We start from the raw sequence: 18617 nt of genomic DNA, 5'->3' as shown, positions 1-18617 counted from the left end.
TATGAGTTTATTAATAACCCCACCCCGAGACTGGCTGTGTTTTACTATCTACCTAAAGTGCACAAAAACCAGATCAACCCACCAGGTAGACCAATCATATCCGGCATTCAGTGTCTAACTGCAAATTTGTCCAGATATGTGGACTGCCACCTGCAAAAAATTGTACCAGCATTACCATCTTACCTAAAAGATAGTGCCCATATTTTAAAATTATTGCAGAATATACAGTGGCAAGACCATTTTATACTTGGCACGTTGGACATCACTTCTCTATACACTATTATAGATCATAATAAAGGGTGTAATGCTGCTAAACATTTTTTGAATCAGTCTTCTATGATTCCTAGTGAACAAATTGAATTTTTATATGATTCTATGCAATTTATTTTAAGCCATAATTATTTTATATACAATAAGGACTACTACTCCCAGCAGTGGGGTACTGCCATGGGGACCAGGTTCGCACCGAGTTACGCTAACCTCTATGTGGGTAGGTGGGAAGAGAGTACCATCTACCCCGGGGGGCGACTTAGGGCGGGCCTGGTCCTCTGGCAGCGTTTTATTGACGATATTGTTTTTATTTGGTCAGATGGACCCAATTCTCTTAATAGTTTTTTAAGTAATTTAAATAAAAATGAATTCTTTTTAAAATTTACCGCGAATATTAGTACCAAGGTCATAAATTTTTTAGATTTACAAATCTTTATTGAAAACGGTGCAATACAAACTCGGACTTTTTACAAACCAACTGACACCAATAGCTTTATCCCCCTAGACAGCTGCCATCTCCCTATATGGCTACTTAATATACCTAAAAGCCAATTTATGCGTATACATCGGAATTGCTCAAGAATTGAAGACTTCAGCATTGAGGCTGAAGCATTGACAAACAAATTCGTGCAGAAGGGTTATAAACAGGATATTTTGAATACAGCTAAAAATAATGCCCTTATTAAATCACGCCAGGATTTGATTGACCCTACTGGAGCACAGAGGGCAAATAATGAAGCCATCCCCATAATTACGCAATACAACACTAACTCGCATTTGTTACGCAATATAGTTAATAAACATTGGCATCTCCTAAAGGACGACAAAATTATTGGAGATAAGATATCCACTGGTCCTAGATTTATATACAAGAAGGCGGTTAACCTGGGAAATATGGTTGCCCCTACAATTCAGAACAAATCTCCTCCCGCTAATATCTCCTTTTTCCATAACACACTAAGAGGCTTTTTTCCATGTCGCAGATGCAATACGTGCAAGCAAATCAGCACTCACAACACCATGAGTATTGAAAAAGGGGATTCCAACTATAAGATAAATGACTTCATAACCTGTTCTACTACTGGAGTCATTTATATTATTAAATGTCCCTGCAAGAAAATGTATGTCGGGCGCACAAAAAGACCGTTGAAAATTAGACTAAACGAACATATACGTAACATAAAGAAAAAATTTACTGGTCATCCACTTTCCAAACATTTTATTGAGGTACATGGAGGTATTGTTCAAACAATGGAAGCTTTTGGTATGGAAATTGTACATCCACATTGGAGAGGGGGGAACTATATCAAAGCTATGTCCAGGACCGAAAGCAAATGGATTTTTCTATTAGACACACTGACCCCTAGGATTGAACTGTGGAGTGGAACTGTTCGGTTTTCATTAGCATAAGTGGATCGCGGAAGGTATATAAAGGACCTGGAAACAAGGGAAGGACCAGTCCTGAGGAAGAAAACAGTGGTTTTCGAAACGCGTCGGTTTTTTCTGGTCCTTACCGCGATCCGTACTGAATTCCTTAGTCACGTGGGACGGTCACCTGATTCACCACGTCACACAGGTCCTAGACACGCCGTGCACTTTGATCGCACACACGGCGCTGCTGTCCTGAGACGGTGCATCTCTGTCCCCTCTTGGATTTCGGTACTCGGAGCAGCTGCCACCGGCCGGGGCAGCTCTCCGGAACATTTACCGTCGTAGATTCCAAAGACTCCATCTGTACCACACAGCGTAACTGAAGATTTTCGGACAGAACTACGGGCGATTCATCTGGATTCATATAGGTATTTACCTCTAGCTCATTTAGTTCACGTTTCTCAGCAACATTAGTGGCGCACTCTAGTTTTATATATAGAGTAGGTACAAGTGTGTATCTGGTGCTATGACACATCTTATTATTTGAGCACGTACTATGTGGTAGGCATTACACCTAAATACACTGGTCTCTGTGCCTTCCCTCTTAATATTGTCTTTTTTTGGCTCAAAGACGTATCTTGGGTTTTACCAGCGCGATTTTCTTTTGTATTTTATGCCTTCTTTTCTACAATTTTGTGGTGATTGTTTAAATCTGCTGCAGGTATTTTTTACCCTACACCACCAGCGCCGCTTCATATATTTTTATATATAACTTTTGCATGTGTTGCAAATTTTGTGCATGTGGCAATTTTTCCGCATGTGCAAGTTTTGCGTGTGGCGAGTTTTCCATGAGGTGAGTTTTGCACTTGTGGCGAGTTTTGCGTGAGCCTATTTTTTGCATGTGGCGAGTTTTGCGCGTGGTGAGTTTTGAGCGGCGACTTTTGTGTTTCGACTTTTATGTGGCGAGGTTGGTGTATGTGTGGTGAAATGTGTGCTGAGGGTAATATGTGTTCAAGCACGTGGTAGTGTGTGGGGCATTTTGTGTGTGTGTTCATATTCCCGTGTGTGGTGAGTATCCCATGTCGGGGTCCCACCTTAGCAACTGTACGGTATATACTCTTTGGCGCCATCGCTCTCATTCTTTAAGTCCCCCTTGTTCACATCTGGCAGCTGTCAATTTGCCTCCAACACTTTTCCTTTCACTTTTCCCCATTATGTAGATAGGGGAAAAATAGTTTGGTGAATTGGAAAGCGCGGAGTTAAAATTTCACCTCACAACATAGCCTATGATGCTCTTAGGGTCCAGACGTGTGACTGTGCAAAATTTTGTTTCTGTAGCTGCGACGCCTCCAACACTTTTCCTTTCACGTTTTTCCCCATTATGTAGATAGGGGCAAAATTGTTTGGTGAATTGGAAAGCGCTGGGTTAAAATTTCACCTCACAATATAGCCTATGACGCTCTCGGGGTCCAGACGTGTGACTGTGCAAAATTTTGTTGCTGTAGCTGCGACGCTTCCAACACTTTTCCTTTCACTTTTTTCCCCATTATGTAGATAGGGGCAAAATTGTTCGGTGAATTGGAACGCGCGGGGTTAAAATTTCGCCTCACAATATAGCCTATGACGCTCTCGGGGTCCAGATGTGTGACTGTGCAAAATTTTGTGGCTGTAGCTGCGACGGTGCAGATGCCAATCCCGGACATACACACACACACACACACACATACACACACACATTCAGCTTTATATAGTAGATATATTTTATTAAATATTTGCTCCATTTTTTTTGCCATTTTATTTCAACAGATACCGATTATAAGTTACACAAGACTGATAAGAATAATGATAAATCAGGTACTGCTGCCTCCTGACTTGTTAACACTGTATGATGTTATGGGTGCCCAGGTCTCAGTGATGCATGTGGGCAGCAAATTCCAGTCCATACGGTCCAATTTCACATAAGAGCTAGTGTAACACAAACTGCTGCTAAAGCCCATGGTGGTCATGATAGAAAGATATCAGAACACACAGCGTGGTGTATTGCAATGCACAGCCATAGACCAGGGTGCCCATATCTTGAGCGCTGTACAATGCTGGAGCCGGGCACATAAGCATCATATCAGGACCATGGAGCAATGGAACAAAGTTTGTTACTTGGAAACTAGGACATGGCCCCAATCAGTGACTGACAGTGGTATTTAACATGACAGGAAAGAATCACATCATTGATTCCGCCCATCAGCATGCCTGCCATGTGATCCCTGGCACCGATGGGTTGTCATGACAGCCCTGGGTCTGCTGTGAATCTCCTGTGAACGCCGGCCCGTGACAAATGTTCATAGGAGATTATGATTTCTGCTATACAAAGTAGTGCTGAAGCCCTGGTATGTATAGCACACGTGATCAGACGATCGCAGATTCAAGTTTCCTATGAGGACTATTAAATACAGTAAAAAGTAGAAAAAATATTTAAAAAAATAAAAAAACAGAAAAGTTCACATCACCCCTCCTTTTGCCCCATTAAAAATAAAACAGTTAAACAGATAAAAATACACATATTTGGTATCACTGCATTCAGAAATGTCCGATCTATCAAAATATAAAGCAAATTAATCCAATTGATAAACTGCGTAACTAGAAAAAAAATCAAAGCTCCAGAATTACATTTTTTTGAGTCGCTGCAACATTACAATAAAATGCAATAAGAGGCGATCAAAACATCATATTTACCCCATAATGCAATCAGTAAAAATGTCAGGTCAGGGTTAAAAAAATAAGCCCTCACCCAGCCCCAGATCGCGAAAAATGGAGACACTACAGGTCTCAGAAAATGGCGGCAAAGATTTCAGATTTTTTTTCACCAAGTAGAAACTATACATGTTTGGTATCTGTGGTTATATGGCAGGGAAAATTAAAAAAAATAACGCCTCCTGGAAGAAGGTGAGGAAATATTTAAAACGGGAAATCACTTGGGGTTAAGGGGTTAAATGCAGCACCCCAGGTGGCCGGTTGCTGCAGTGATGTTGCTTTCCATTCGGGGAGGGTGATGTCACACTTGGAGGCAAGGGAGATTCTTTCTATCAGGTAAGGCACTTACATTCAACACATCCGAGTCTAGGCCAGGAGGGGGAGCTCAGGACCCGGATTCAGGGGAGCATCCCTTAGCTATATGTATCATGGTCTGGAGGAGGAGCCAGGAAGTTAGTATTATTATTATTATTATTTATTGTTATAGCGCCATTTATTCCATGGCGCTTTACATGTGAGGAGGGGTATACATAATAAAAACAAGTACAATAATCTTAAACAATACAAGTCATAACTGGTACAGGAGGAGTGAGGACCCTGCCCGAGTAGTAGTGAGTCTTAGGGAGACAATTGGTCTCCAGGGGGACAGATGAACGTCTAGAGCAGACGTAGGGGGCCGAGCAGCCATGAGGGAGCTGCTACCCCAGGAAAGAGTGAGAAGCAGAAGGAGAGTTGAATTGTGAAGGAGCTGAGAGGGAAGAAGCACAGTGGAGGAAAGGGCTCAGGAGGGGAACAGCGGAAGGACAGCCTCAGAGTCAGAGCGCAGAAGCCGGGTACCTGGAGCCCGAGGTTGTGTTGTTCTCCAGGATGCGCGATACAACCGGAGGGCATAGGACTATATGTCGATTGCCTCTAACAAGTCTGAGGTGAAGCAGTAACTCTAGGAGCTGGGTCATCTAAGAGATCCTATAAACAGGCTCAAACTGCCTATCGTACAGATGTCAGTCTTAGGACAGGAGAGAGGGGACCCTGTCAGCAAGTTTTAGGCCGCAGGGACCTCGCCATTTGGCACAAGTAGGAAAGGTTTATGGACCTCACCCGGGAGAGGGATCTCCTATTGCCTCCAAGCCGGCCGGACTACAACTACCCTACACCTGGTACCCTGGACTGAGGACTGCTACCATCAGTAAACCAGGTAAAAGATTGCAAACTCTGTGTCCTCCACTTATTCGTCGGCTTACACCATCTTGTCATACATCTGGGAAGTCCTGGGGACCCTGCTTCACCTATGGGAAGCGTTACCATATTGCTGCAACAACATCACCCCAGAGGACCCCTTTAAGCAGCATCGTTCCCTACTGACCGAATACTACAGGTGGCGTCACGAACAATAGACATTACAAATCCCCTTAAAGACCTTTCCCTTTACTTGGACGCCTAGGGCCACGGACCGGGTTGCAGCCACCGTGACATCCCCTTTAAGACCTGACCCGGTACCGAGAACCCCCGTGTCCTCGCGGGGCGACTCATTAAAGACATCACAATACGTTGGCTATAAGGAAATAAAATGCGGCTGAGATGGAGCATGAGGCCTGTCACATTCAAAGTCAGTGGCACGCGATGGAAATCTGATATCTATAATATAACGGTGGGAGCGTCACTCTGTCCGAAGCCTTCATAGACTGCGCAAGCGCGACACACCGTGCCTGCGCAGTCTGGACCAGAGTGACCCAGCCGAACTTACTTATCCCCCCAATATACTGGCCATGGGGGCTCCACACACCCGTGTATCCCCCATAATATAGCGGCCGTGGGGGCTCCGTGCTCTGCAGCTTCGATCAGGGTAGATGTAGAGCCCAGCGGAGCTCCAGGACCTTCGATGATGTCACCAGCATGTGACCAGTGACGCGAGTGGGCGGAGTCAGCCCTCATTGTGCTGGCTGCAGGGGTGCTGTATCCATTATAGCCAGCGCCGCACTCAGGCAGTAAGTACAGCCACACTCACACAGTACAGCCACACTCACACAGTACAGCCACTCTCAGCCGCACTCACACAGTACAGCCACACTCAACCACACTCACACAGTACAGCCACGCTTAGCCACACTCACACAGTACAGCCACACTCACACAGTACAGCCACGCTCACACAGTACAGCCACACTCAGCCGCACTCACACAGTACAGCCACACTCACACAGTACAGACACACTCAGCCACACTCACACAGTACAGCCACACTCACACAGTAGAGCCACACTCACACAGTAGAGCCACACTCGCACAGTAGAATCACACTCAGCCGCACTCATGCAGTGGAGCCACACTCAGCCGTACTCACGCAGTACAGCCACACTCAGCCACACTCACGCAGTACAGCCACACTCAGCCACACTCACGCAGTACAGCCACACTCAGTCGCACTCACGCAGTACAGCCACACTCAGCCGCACTCACACAGTACAGCCACACTCACACAGTACAGCCACACTCAGCCACACTCACACAGTACAGCCACACTCACACAGTACAGCCACACTCACACAGTACAGCCACACTCAGCCACACTCTCACAGTACAGCCACACTCAGCCACACTCACACAGTACAGCCACACTCACACAGTACAGCCACACTCAGTCGCACTCTCACAGTACAGCCACACTCAGCCGCACTCACGCAGTACAGCCACACTCAGCCGCACTCACACAGTACAGCCACACAGTACAGCCACACTCACACAGTACAGCCACAATCAGCTGCACTCACACAGTGCAGCCACACGCATGCAGTACAGCCACACTCAGCCGCACTCACGCAGTACAGCCACACTCAGCCGCACTCACACAGTTCAACCACACGCAGTACAGCCACACTCACACAGTACAGTCACACTCGCACAGTTGAGCCACACTCAGCCGCACTCACACAGTACAGCCACACTCACGCAGTACAGCCACACGCAGCCGCACTAACACAGTACAGCCGCACTCACACAGTACAGCCACACTCACGCAGTACAGCCACACTCACACAGTACAGCCACTCACACAGTACAGCCACTCACACAATACAGCCACACTCACGCAGTACAGCCACACTCACAGAGTACAGCCACACTCACGCAGTACAGCCACTCTCACGCAGTACAGCTACTCACACAGTACAGCCACACTCACGCAGTACAGCCACACTCACGCAGTACAGCCACACTCACGCAGTACAGCCACACTCAGCTGCACTCACACAGTACAGCCACATGCAGCCGCACTCACACAGTACAGCCGCACTCGCGCAGTACAACCACACTCACGCAGTACAGCCACACTCACGCAGTACAGCAACACTCAGCCACACTCACTCAGTACAGCCACACTCAGCCGCACTCATGCAGTATGGCCGCACTCGCGCAGTACAGCCACACTCAGCCACACTCGCGCAGTACAGCCACACTCAGCCGCACTCGCGCAGTAGATCCACACTCAGCCGCACTCACGCAGTAGAGCCACACTCAGCCGCACTCGCGCAGTAGAGCCACACTCAGCTGCACTCGCGCAGTAGAGCCACATTCAGCCGCACTCGCGCAGTAGAGCCACACTCACGCATTACAGCCACACTCAGCCGCACTCACGCAGTACAGCCACACTCAGTATAGCCACACTCAGGCAGTATGGCCGCGCTCAGTATAGTCGAACTCATGCAGTACAGCCACGCTCATTATAGCCGAACTCAGGCAGTACAGCCACACTCAGCCGCACTCAGGCAGTACGGCCGCGCTCAGTATAGCCGCACTCAGGCAGTACGGCCGCGCTCAATATAGCCGCACTCAGGCAGTACAGCCGCGCTCAGTGTAGCTGCACTCAGGCAGTACAACCACTCTCAGTATAGCCGCACTCAGGCAGTGTAGCCACGCTCAGCACAGTCCCACTCAGCACAGTCCCACTCAGCACAGTCCCACTCAGCACAGTCCCACTCAGCACAGTCCCACTCAGCACAGCCACACTCGGGCAGTACAGCCGGAGAGAGAAAGATGGGAGCAACATATGGCAAAATGGATACAGGAACAGGCAGAATAGGAGCAGCACATTACAACAGAATGGGGGCACAGGATGGGAACAGCACATGACAGAATGGTTGCGCACGATGGGAGCACCACATGACAGGATGGGGGCAGGATGGGAGCAGCACATGACAAGACGGGGGCGCAGGATGGGAGCACATGACAGGATGGGGATGCAAGTTGGAGCAGCACACGACAGGATGGGGACGCAGGATGGAGCAGCACATGACAGGATGGGGGCGCAGGATGGAGCAGCACATGACAGGATGGGGACGCAGGATGGGAACAGCACATGACAGGATGGGGGAGCAAGATGGGAGCAGCACATACCAGGATGGAGACCATATACCAATATAAATACTCGCCACCCGGGCGTAGAATGGGTTCAATAGCTAGTTTCATGTATATCCATGTACAGCACTGATTCAAAAAAGATTACCGCACACTCAAGACTGATAAGATGCAAAAGGTGTATGCCAATTTTATTGAAGAAAACAAAACAAAAAAGAACTGGTTGCCACATTCATATTCATTTGAAATAGACAAAAACCCGACGTTTCGACCCTCCCGGGTCTTACTCATGGGGTTACTGAAAGGCAAAGAAACTGTAAAAGACAATGTTTTACATAGAGCAACATTATAGAAAGAAAAAAAAAAAAAGGGGGGGGGGGGGAGAAAATTACAAGAGGAGAACAAAACAAGAAAACAAAACAGTACATGCAATAATAAAACACCAATAAGAGAACGAAAAGAACTATTATGTACAAAGCAACCTAGAAGGCGAGGTAGTATGGTCAGGAACAACAAAAGGTTCTAGTAACAGGGTATAATAATAAACAAGGTATAATAATAGAGAAGCATGGTAATGAACTGTACAGTGTATTACCTCAAGTCCTTTGACATAGATGCATAATAGTGGCAGTGGTAGGGGGTGTATGACCGATCCCTTGTGAAGGCACAACCTGTCATAGTGGCAAGATGACATAATAATTAAATAGGAATGAAGAGTAGGGAATGTCGATAGAGCCTAACGGAGGAGGGTGGGATCCAGACAAGTGTTTTCAGTGTGGCATATATTAGAGAGTAGTGTTAGGATATAGAGATAGGAGAGGAATCATAATGCTATGGGGGCCCAAACAGGCAGATAGGAGATAATAGAGTTAGTCCAGCCATAGAACTGATAGGTGTAGGGTACTGGGATAAAGTACCATAAAGGGGAACCACAAGAGCATTTGAAACTAGCAACACATGGGACAGAGTAAACATTTGCTGTACCTTATAATAAAGCCAGTCCGGGCAGAAGTGTCCTGGGAGCACAGAATCTGGGTGGTGAGGGCCGTTAGACACCTAGTGGGACCTGAGTGCACACCATTTTCCTTGTCTACATGTACAGCAGTGTGCAGTCTTATGGTGCGGTATAAATAGTGACTACTTCTCTCCTTGCCGTCATTGCAGATACGTCCTGTCAAGGAAGATGTGGCGGAAGATTTAACAAGAAAGATCCCTGTCATTGTAACAGAAAATGTGAAAAGTTCGAAAATTGCTGCAGTGACTACAATAAAGTGTGTGGTGGAGGCGCCAGTAACAAAGTGGTAGGAGGCAACAGTGAGAGCAAGCACCAAACAGGTGGGATCCTTCGGAGTATGGGGTGGTCTCATGTAGAATTAATTAGCTCATATTCATATGTATATTAGTGAGCTCATTGCTCAAATTAATGGGACTGTTTCAGATGCAGGCAAAGAAGATTTGTCATATACCTGAGACATCTACTATATAAAGCTGAATGTGTGTGTGTGTGTGTGTGTGTATGTGTGTATGTCCGGGATTGGCATCTGCACCGTCGCAGCTACAGCCACAAAATTTTGCACATTTCAAAAACCTGACCTGCACATCCAAACATAGACTGAGTGTGACCAGGTGCTGAACCCAGAGTCGCCAACTCGTATATAGTAAAGTAAATAGGGCAGCACACTGCAGCGCCAAAACATGCAAACTTGAAAACACGAAATTTGAACTGCACTACTGCACTAGAAATATGAAAAATGAGAGCTTTTAGCGCATAAAAATGGCCATATTTATGTGTACCTCGTAGCCACTTTACGGCATCTCTCTTATACGAGGTCCTACGCTTGACCTACCTCGCTGAGAATAAACGTCTCCATCTGAATGGGTACATGTGAAACCTCTTCTTGGACTCAAATTCTCTCTCTCTGTGGAGGGGTATTAGACCTACTATAATTAAAACACCTGAAGCTAGGAGGCGGGGAGTGCACGATCAGAAGGCTAAAGAATACATTTCAAAAACCTGACCTGCACATCCAAACATAGACTGAGTGTGACCAGGTGCTGAACCCAGAGTCGCCAACTCGTATATAGTAAAGTAAATAGGGCAGCACACTGCAGCGCCAAAACATGCAAACTTGAAAACACGAAATTTGAACTGCACTACTGCACTAGAAATATGAAAAATGAGAGCTTTTAGCGCATAAAAATGGCCATATTTATGTGTACCTCGTAGCCACTTTACGGCATCTCTCTTATACGAGGTCCTACGCTTGACCTACCTCGCTGAGAATAAACGTCTCCATCTGAATGGGTACATGTGAAACCTCTTCTTGGACTCAAATTCTCTCTCTCTGTGGAGGGGTATTAGACCTACTATAATTAAAACACCTGAAGCTAGGAGGCGGGGAGTGCACGATCAGAAGGCTAAAGAATACATTTCAAAAACCTGACCTGCACATCCAAACATAGACTGAGTGTGACCAGGTGCTGAACCCAGAGTCGCCAACTCGTATATAGTAAAGTAAATAGGGCAGCACACTGCAGCGCCAAAACATGCAAACTTGAAAACACGAAATTTGAACTGCAAAAATCCCAGAACCACGCGGGGGGACCTAGTGAATGAACTGCAGAGAGCTGGGACCAATGTAACAAGGCCTACCATAAGTAACACACTACGCCACCATGGACTCAGATCCTGCAGTGCCAGACGTGTCCCACTGCTTAAGCCAGTACATGTCTGGGCCCGTCTGAAGTTTGCTAGAGAGCATTTGGATGATCCAGAGGAGTTTTGGGAGAATGTCCTATGGTCTGATGAAACCAAACTGGAACTGTTTGGTAGAAACACAACTTGTCGTGTTTGGAGGAAAAAGAATACTGAGTTACATCCATCAAACACCATACCTACTATAAAGCATGGTGGTGGAAACATCATGCTTTGGGGCTGTTTCTCTGCAAAGGGGCCAGGACGACTGATCCGGGTACATGAAAGAATGAATGGGGCCATGTATAGTGAGATTTTGAGTGCAAACCTCCTTCCATCAGCAAGGGCATTGAAGATGAAACGTGGCTGGGTCTTTCAACATGACAATGATCCAAAGCACACCGCCAGGGCAACGAAGGAGTGGCTTCGTAAGAAGCATTTCAAGGTCCTGGAGTGGCCTAGCCAGTCTCCAGATCTCAACCCTATAGAAAACCTTTGGAGGGAGTTGAAAGTCCGTGTTGCCAAGCGAAAAGCCAAAAACATCACTGCTCTAGAGTAGATCTGCATGGAGGAATGGGCCAACATACCAACAACAGTGTGTGGCAACCTTGTGAAGACTTACAGAAAACGTTTGACCTCTGTCATTGCCAACAAAGGATATATTACAAAGTATTGAGATGAAATTTTGTTTCCGACCAAATACTTATTTTCCACCATAATATGCAAATAAAATGTTAAAAAAACAGACAATGTGATTTTCTGGATTTTTTTTTCTCAGTTTGTCTCCCATAGTTGAGGTCTACCTATGATGTAAATTACAGACGCCTCTCATCTTTTTAAGAGGTGGAACTTGCACTATTGTTGACTGACTAAATACTTTTTTGCCCCACTGTATTACCCTCAGCACACATTTCACCACAAATACACCAACCTCGCCACATAAAAGTCAAAACACAAAAGTCGCCACTCAAAACTCACCACGCGCAGAACTCGCCACATGCAAAAACTAGGCTCTTGCAAAACTCGCAACAAGTGCAAAATTCTCCTCATGAAAAACTCGCCACACGCAAAACTTGCACATGCGGAAAAATTGCCACATGCACAAAAGTTGCAACACATGCAAAAGTTGCCTCACACAAAACTTGCACATACTCAAAAGGCACCACACATAATACTCGCAACGCGCAAAACTTGCCATGCGCAAAACTTGCTGCACACAACTTGCTACACTAACCTGTCACATGCAACTCGACACACAAAAAGTTGCTACACGCATGTTGCTACACAAAACTCATCTCACAAAAGTCGCTACATGCATGTCGCCACACGCAACTCAACACACACAACTTGACAAACGAAACTTGCCCTAAAACACACACAAGTCTGGTATTATCCTTCAAAAATAAAAATCTGATTAATAAGCAGACAAACTACAAGAGCAACAAATGTACCATATAGGAAATACGGCAGCTGTCAGTCACATGACCTGTCTATTATGTGTATGTGTGAGCTAATATATACTGCCAGGGGGAGGGCTTCCTGTTGGCTGGGGATTTATCAGGCTGCCAATTTAGCTTACAAATACTGAGGTAAAAATACTGAGCAAATAACGTGTGAACGAGGTTTAATACAGGAGGAGATGACACACAGGTATATACTATATACAGGGGAGATGACACACAGATATATACTATATACAGGAGAGATGACACACAGGTATATACTATATAGAGGAGGAGATGACATATAGGTACATATATATACAGGAGGAGATGACATACAGGTATATACTATATACAGGAGGAGATGACACTCAGATATATACTATATACAGTGGAGATGACACACAGGTATATACTATATACAGGAGGAGATGACATACAGGTATATGCTATATATAGAAGATGACATGCAGGTATATACTATATGCAGGAGGAGATGACACTCATATATACTATATACAGGGGAGATGACACACAGGTATATACTATATACAGGAGGAGATGACATACAGGTATATGCTATATATAGAAGATGACATGCAGGTATATACTATATGCAGGAGGAGATGACACTCAGATATTCAGGTATATACTATATATAGGGGAGATGACACACAGCAGGTATATACTATATATAGGGGAGATGACATACAGGTATATACTATATACAGGAGATGACATACAGATGTATACTATATATAAGGGAGATGACAAACATGTATATACTGAGGTGATGAGGTGAAAATGAGAGGTGTGAGGTGAAAATGAAAAGGTGTGAGTGCAAATGAGAGGAGTGAGGAAAAATAGTGGAGTGATCAGAAAATGACAGATGTGAGGTTGAAATGACAAGTGTTAGGGGGGAATGAGAGGAGTGAGGGAGAAAATGAGAGGTGTGAGGGAGAAAATGAGAGATGTGAGAGCGAAAATGAAAGATGTGATTGGGAAAATGAGAGGCGTGATGGGAAAATAAGAGAAGTGAGGTGCAATAACTAACCACAGATATTTACTATGCCCAGGCAACGCCGGGCTCTTCAGCTAGTCTACTATATAAAGCTGAATGTGTGTATGTGTGTGTGTGTATGTGTGTGTGTGTGTGTGTGTATGTCCGGGATTGGCATCTGCACCGTCGCAGCTACAGCCACAAAATTTTGCACAGTCACACGTCTGGACCCCGAGAGCGTCATAGGCTACGTTGTGAGGTGAAATTTTAACCCCGCGCTTTCCAATTCACCAAATAATTTTGCCCCTATCTACATAATGGGGAAAAAAGTGAAAGGAAAAGTGTTGGAGGCGTCGCAGCTACAGAAACAAAATTTTGCACAGTCACACGTCTGGACCCTGAGAGCGTCATAGGCTACGTTGTGAGGTGAAATTTTAACCCCGCGCTTTCCAATTCACCAAACTATTTTTCCCCTATCTACATAATGGGGAAAAGTGAAAGGAAAAGTGTTGGAGGCAAATTGACAGCTGCCAGATGTGAACAAGGGGGACTTAAAGAATGAGAGCGATGGCGCCAAAGAGTATATATCGATCAGTTGCTAAGGTGGGGCCCCGACATGAGATACTCACCACACATGGGGATATGAACACACACACAAAATGCGCCACACACTACCACGTCCTTGAACACATATACCACCCTCAGCACACATTTCACCACACATACACCAACCTCGCCACATAAAAGTCGAAACACAAAAGTCGCCGCTCAAAACTCACCACGCGCAAAACTCGCCACATGCAAAAACTAGGCTCACGCAAAACTTGCCACAAGTGCAAAACTCACCTCATGGAAAACTCGCCACACGCAAAACTTGCACACGCGGAAAAATTGCCACATGCACAAAATTTGCAACACATGCAAAAGTTGCCTCACACAAAACTTGCACATACTCAAAAGACACCAGACATAAAACTCACCACGTGCAAAACTCGCCATGCGCAAAACTTGCTGCACACAACTTGCTACACTAACCTGTCACATGCAACTCGACACACAAAAAGTTGCTACACGCATGTTGCCACACAAAACTCATCTCACAAAAGTCGCTACATGCATGTCGCCACACACAACTCAACACACACAACTTGACAGACGAAACTCGCCCTAAAACACACACAAGTCTGGTATTAGCCTTCAAAAATAAAAATCTGATTAATAAGCAGACAAACTACAAGAGCAACAAATGTACCATATAGGAAATACAGCAGCTGTCAGTCACATGACCTGTCTATTATGTGTATGTGTGAGCTAATATATACTGCCAGGGGGAGGGCTTCCTGTTGGCTGGGGATTTATCAGGCTGCCAATTTATCTTACAAATACTGAGGTAAAAATACTGAGCAAATAATTAACGAGGTCTAATACAGGAGATCACACAGGCATATACTATATACAGGGGAGATGACACACAGGTATATACTATATACAGGGGAGATGACACACAGATATATACTATATACAGGAGGAGATGACATACAGGTATATGCTATATATAGAAGATGACATACAGGTATATACTATATACAGGAGGAGATGACACACAGATATATACTATACACAGGGGAGATGACACACAGGTATATACTATATACAGGAGGAGATGACACACAGGTATATACTATATATAGAAGGAGATGACATACAGGTATATACTATATATAGGAGGAGAGGACATACAGGTATATACTATATATAAGAGGAGATGACATACAGGTATTTACTATATATAGGAGGAGATGACATACAGGTATATACTATATACAGGGGAGATGACACACAGCAGGTATATACTATATACAGGGGAGATGACATACAGGTATATACTATATACAGGAGATGACATACAGGTGTATACTATATATAAGGGAGATGACAAACATGTATATACTGAGGTGAAAATGAGAGGTGTGAGGTGAAAATGAAAAGGTGTGAGTGCAAAATGAGAGGAGTGAGGGAAAATAGTGTAGTGATCGGAAAATGACAGCTGTGAGGTCGAAATGACAAGTGTTAGGCGGGAATGAGGAGTGAGGGAGAAAATGAGAGGTGTGAGGGAGAAAATGAGAGATGTGAGGGGGAAAATTAAAGATGTGATTGGGAAAATGAGAGGAGTGATGGGAAAATAAGAGAAGTGACGTGCTATAACTAACCACAGATATTTACTATGCCCAGGCAACGCCGGGCTCTTCAGCTAGTGTGTAATAAAGCTGAACTACAGAACAGAGATAGATAGATAGATAGATGACGGTCCAGGTAGTGCTGTATTCCTGCTCACAATGACTTTTCTATTCTGTGTTTCTGGTCTTGGGTTACTTGAGCTAAATTGATTGTTTATATTACATATATATTTTATTAAATATTTGCTCCATTTTTTTTTGCCATTTTATTTCAACAGATACCGATTCTAAGTTACACAAGACTGATAAGAATAATGATAAATCAGGTACTGCTGCCTCCTGACTTGTTAACACTGTATGATGTTATGGGTGCCCAGGTCTCAGTGATGCATGTGGGCAGCAAATTCCAGTCCATACGGTCCAATTTCACATAAGAGCTAGTGTAACACAAACTGCTGCTAAAGCCCATGGTGGTCATGATAGAAAGATATCAGAACACACAGCGTGGTGTATTGCAATGCACAGCCATAGACCAGGGTGCCCATATCTTGAGCGCTGTACAATGCTGGAGCCGGGCACATAAGCATCATATCAGGACCATGGAGCAATGGAACAAAGTTTGTTACTTGGAAACTAGGAGATGGCCCCAGTATTCACTATGGGAATAATTCCAGCAGGTGAAGGTAGTGTCATACGCTGGGCAATATAGCGCTGTGTAACCTTGGGTGCTGGCACATACCACCTACCAATGCTATCCGGCTGCCTTACCGAAAGTGAACATAAGCTTGAATCCTCCAGGGAGTTGCCAGCTTTTAGTCATAAAGGTGTGTTTGGAGTGACTACTGCTCAGCGCACAGTGAGCGGCCGCTGTCAGCACACACCGGCAGTCTGACAGCTCAGTGTGCATAGCAGTGGTACAGAGATGGCAGCCAATCAAACTTACAGTGGCCGCTCACTGTGCGCCGAGTGGTAGCCGCTCTGGACACACCTTTATGACTAAAAGCTGGCAGCTCCCTGGAGGAATAAAGTTCACTGCGCTTTCAGTACCTGCAGGTTAACCCTATATCTGCAGGCTAATAGTAATTGGAGACATGACAGGATCCATTTATAATCTAATTAGGCATCTGTGCATGTGCTGGAAAATCAAGTCTGATCTATGGAGACTGCACGAGACAATTTACATGACCCATAGAATCTGCTGCTGATGTCTTGGTGCCAGATATAAGAAGAAACCATCAAAGATTTTGTGGAGTCCATGCTCCAATCTATCAGAATTTATTAGTGGCACACAGGGCACCTTTACAATACCAGACTATCCCCTTCACGACCATTGACGTACATGTACGTCATCGGCTGTGTGCCTGCCTTTGATGCGGGCTCACATGCTGAGCCGGTGGGTCGGAGATCCACTAACAGCTGTTAACCAGTTAAATGCCGCTGTCAGTGACTGACAGTGGTATTTAACATGACAGGAAAGAATCACATCATTGATTCCGCCCATCAGCATGCCTGCCATGTGATCCCTGGCACCGATGGGTTGTCATGATTGCCCTGGGTCTGCAGAAGACCCCCGTGACTGTCATTGTGAATCTCCTGTGAACGCCGGCCCGTGACCAATGTTCATAGGAGATTATGATTTCTGCTATACATAGTAGTGCTGAAGCCCTGGTATGTATAGCACACGTGATCGGACGATCGCAGATTCAAGTTTCCTATGAGGACTATTAAATACAGTAAAAAGTAGAAAAAATATAAAAAAAATAAAAAAACAGAAAAGTTCACATCACCCCTCCTTTTGCCCCATTAAAAATAAAACAGTTAAGCAGATAAAAATACACATATTTGGTATCACTGCATTCAGAAATGTCCGATCTATCAAAATATAAAGCAAAATAATCCAATCGGTAAACTGCGTAACAAGAAAACAATCAAAGCTCCAGAATTACATTTTTTGGGGTCGCTGCAACATTACAATAAAATGCAATAAGAGGCGATCAAAACATCATATTTACCCCATAATTCAATCAGTAAGAATGTCAGGTCAGGGTTAAAAAATAAGCCCTCACCCAGCCCCAGATCACGAAAAATGGAGACACTACAGGTCTCAGAAAATGGCGGCAAAGATTTCAGATTTTTTTTTCACTACTTAAATAAAGAAGAAACTATACATGTTTGGTATCTGTGGTTATTTGGCAGGGAAAATTAAAAAAAATAACGCCCCTTGGAAGAAGGTGAGGAAATATGTAAAACGGGAAATCGCCTGAGGGTTAAGGGGTTAAATGCAGCACCCCAGATAGCCATTTGCTGCAGTGATGTTGCTTTCCCTTGGGGGAGGGTAATGTCACACTTGGAGGCAAGGGAGATTCTTTCTATCAGGTAAGGCACTTACATTCAACACATCCGAGTCTAGGCCAGGAGGGGGAGCTCAGGACCCGGATTCAGGGGAGCGTCACTTAGCTATATGTATCCTGGTCTGGAGGAGGAGCCAGGTAGTTAGTAGTGAGTCTTAGGGAGACAGTTGGTCTCCAGGAGGACAGAAGAACGTCTGGAGCAGACGTAGGGGG

The 18617-nt window shown here is 45.0% G+C and overlaps 1 protein-coding gene across 3 annotated transcripts in view; it reads left to right on the top strand.

The window, feature by feature from the left end:
* Positions 1–18617, top strand: part of ENDOU (endonuclease, poly(U) specific) — an 88071-nt gene that overhangs the window by 36542 nt on the left and 32912 nt on the right. The window contains exons 4-6 of one of the 3 annotated variants that reach the window (XM_069758692.1): positions 3448–3495; positions 9904–10074; positions 16332–16379. In XM_069758692.1, coding sequence (XP_069614793.1) covers positions 3448–3495; positions 9904–10074; positions 16332–16379 — 267 coding nt within the window. The remainder of the gene's footprint in view (positions 1–3447; positions 3496–9903; positions 10075–16331; positions 16380–18617) is intronic. The other 2 variants (XM_069758693.1, XM_069758695.1) reach the window with 2 other exon arrangements.

This window comes from Ranitomeya imitator, chromosome 3 (assembly GCF_032444005.1).
Source record: "Ranitomeya imitator isolate aRanImi1 chromosome 3, aRanImi1.pri, whole genome shotgun sequence".
Taxonomy (NCBI): domain Eukaryota; kingdom Metazoa; phylum Chordata; class Amphibia; order Anura; family Dendrobatidae; genus Ranitomeya; species Ranitomeya imitator.
This window is presented reverse-complemented; position numbering and strand designations above follow the sequence as displayed.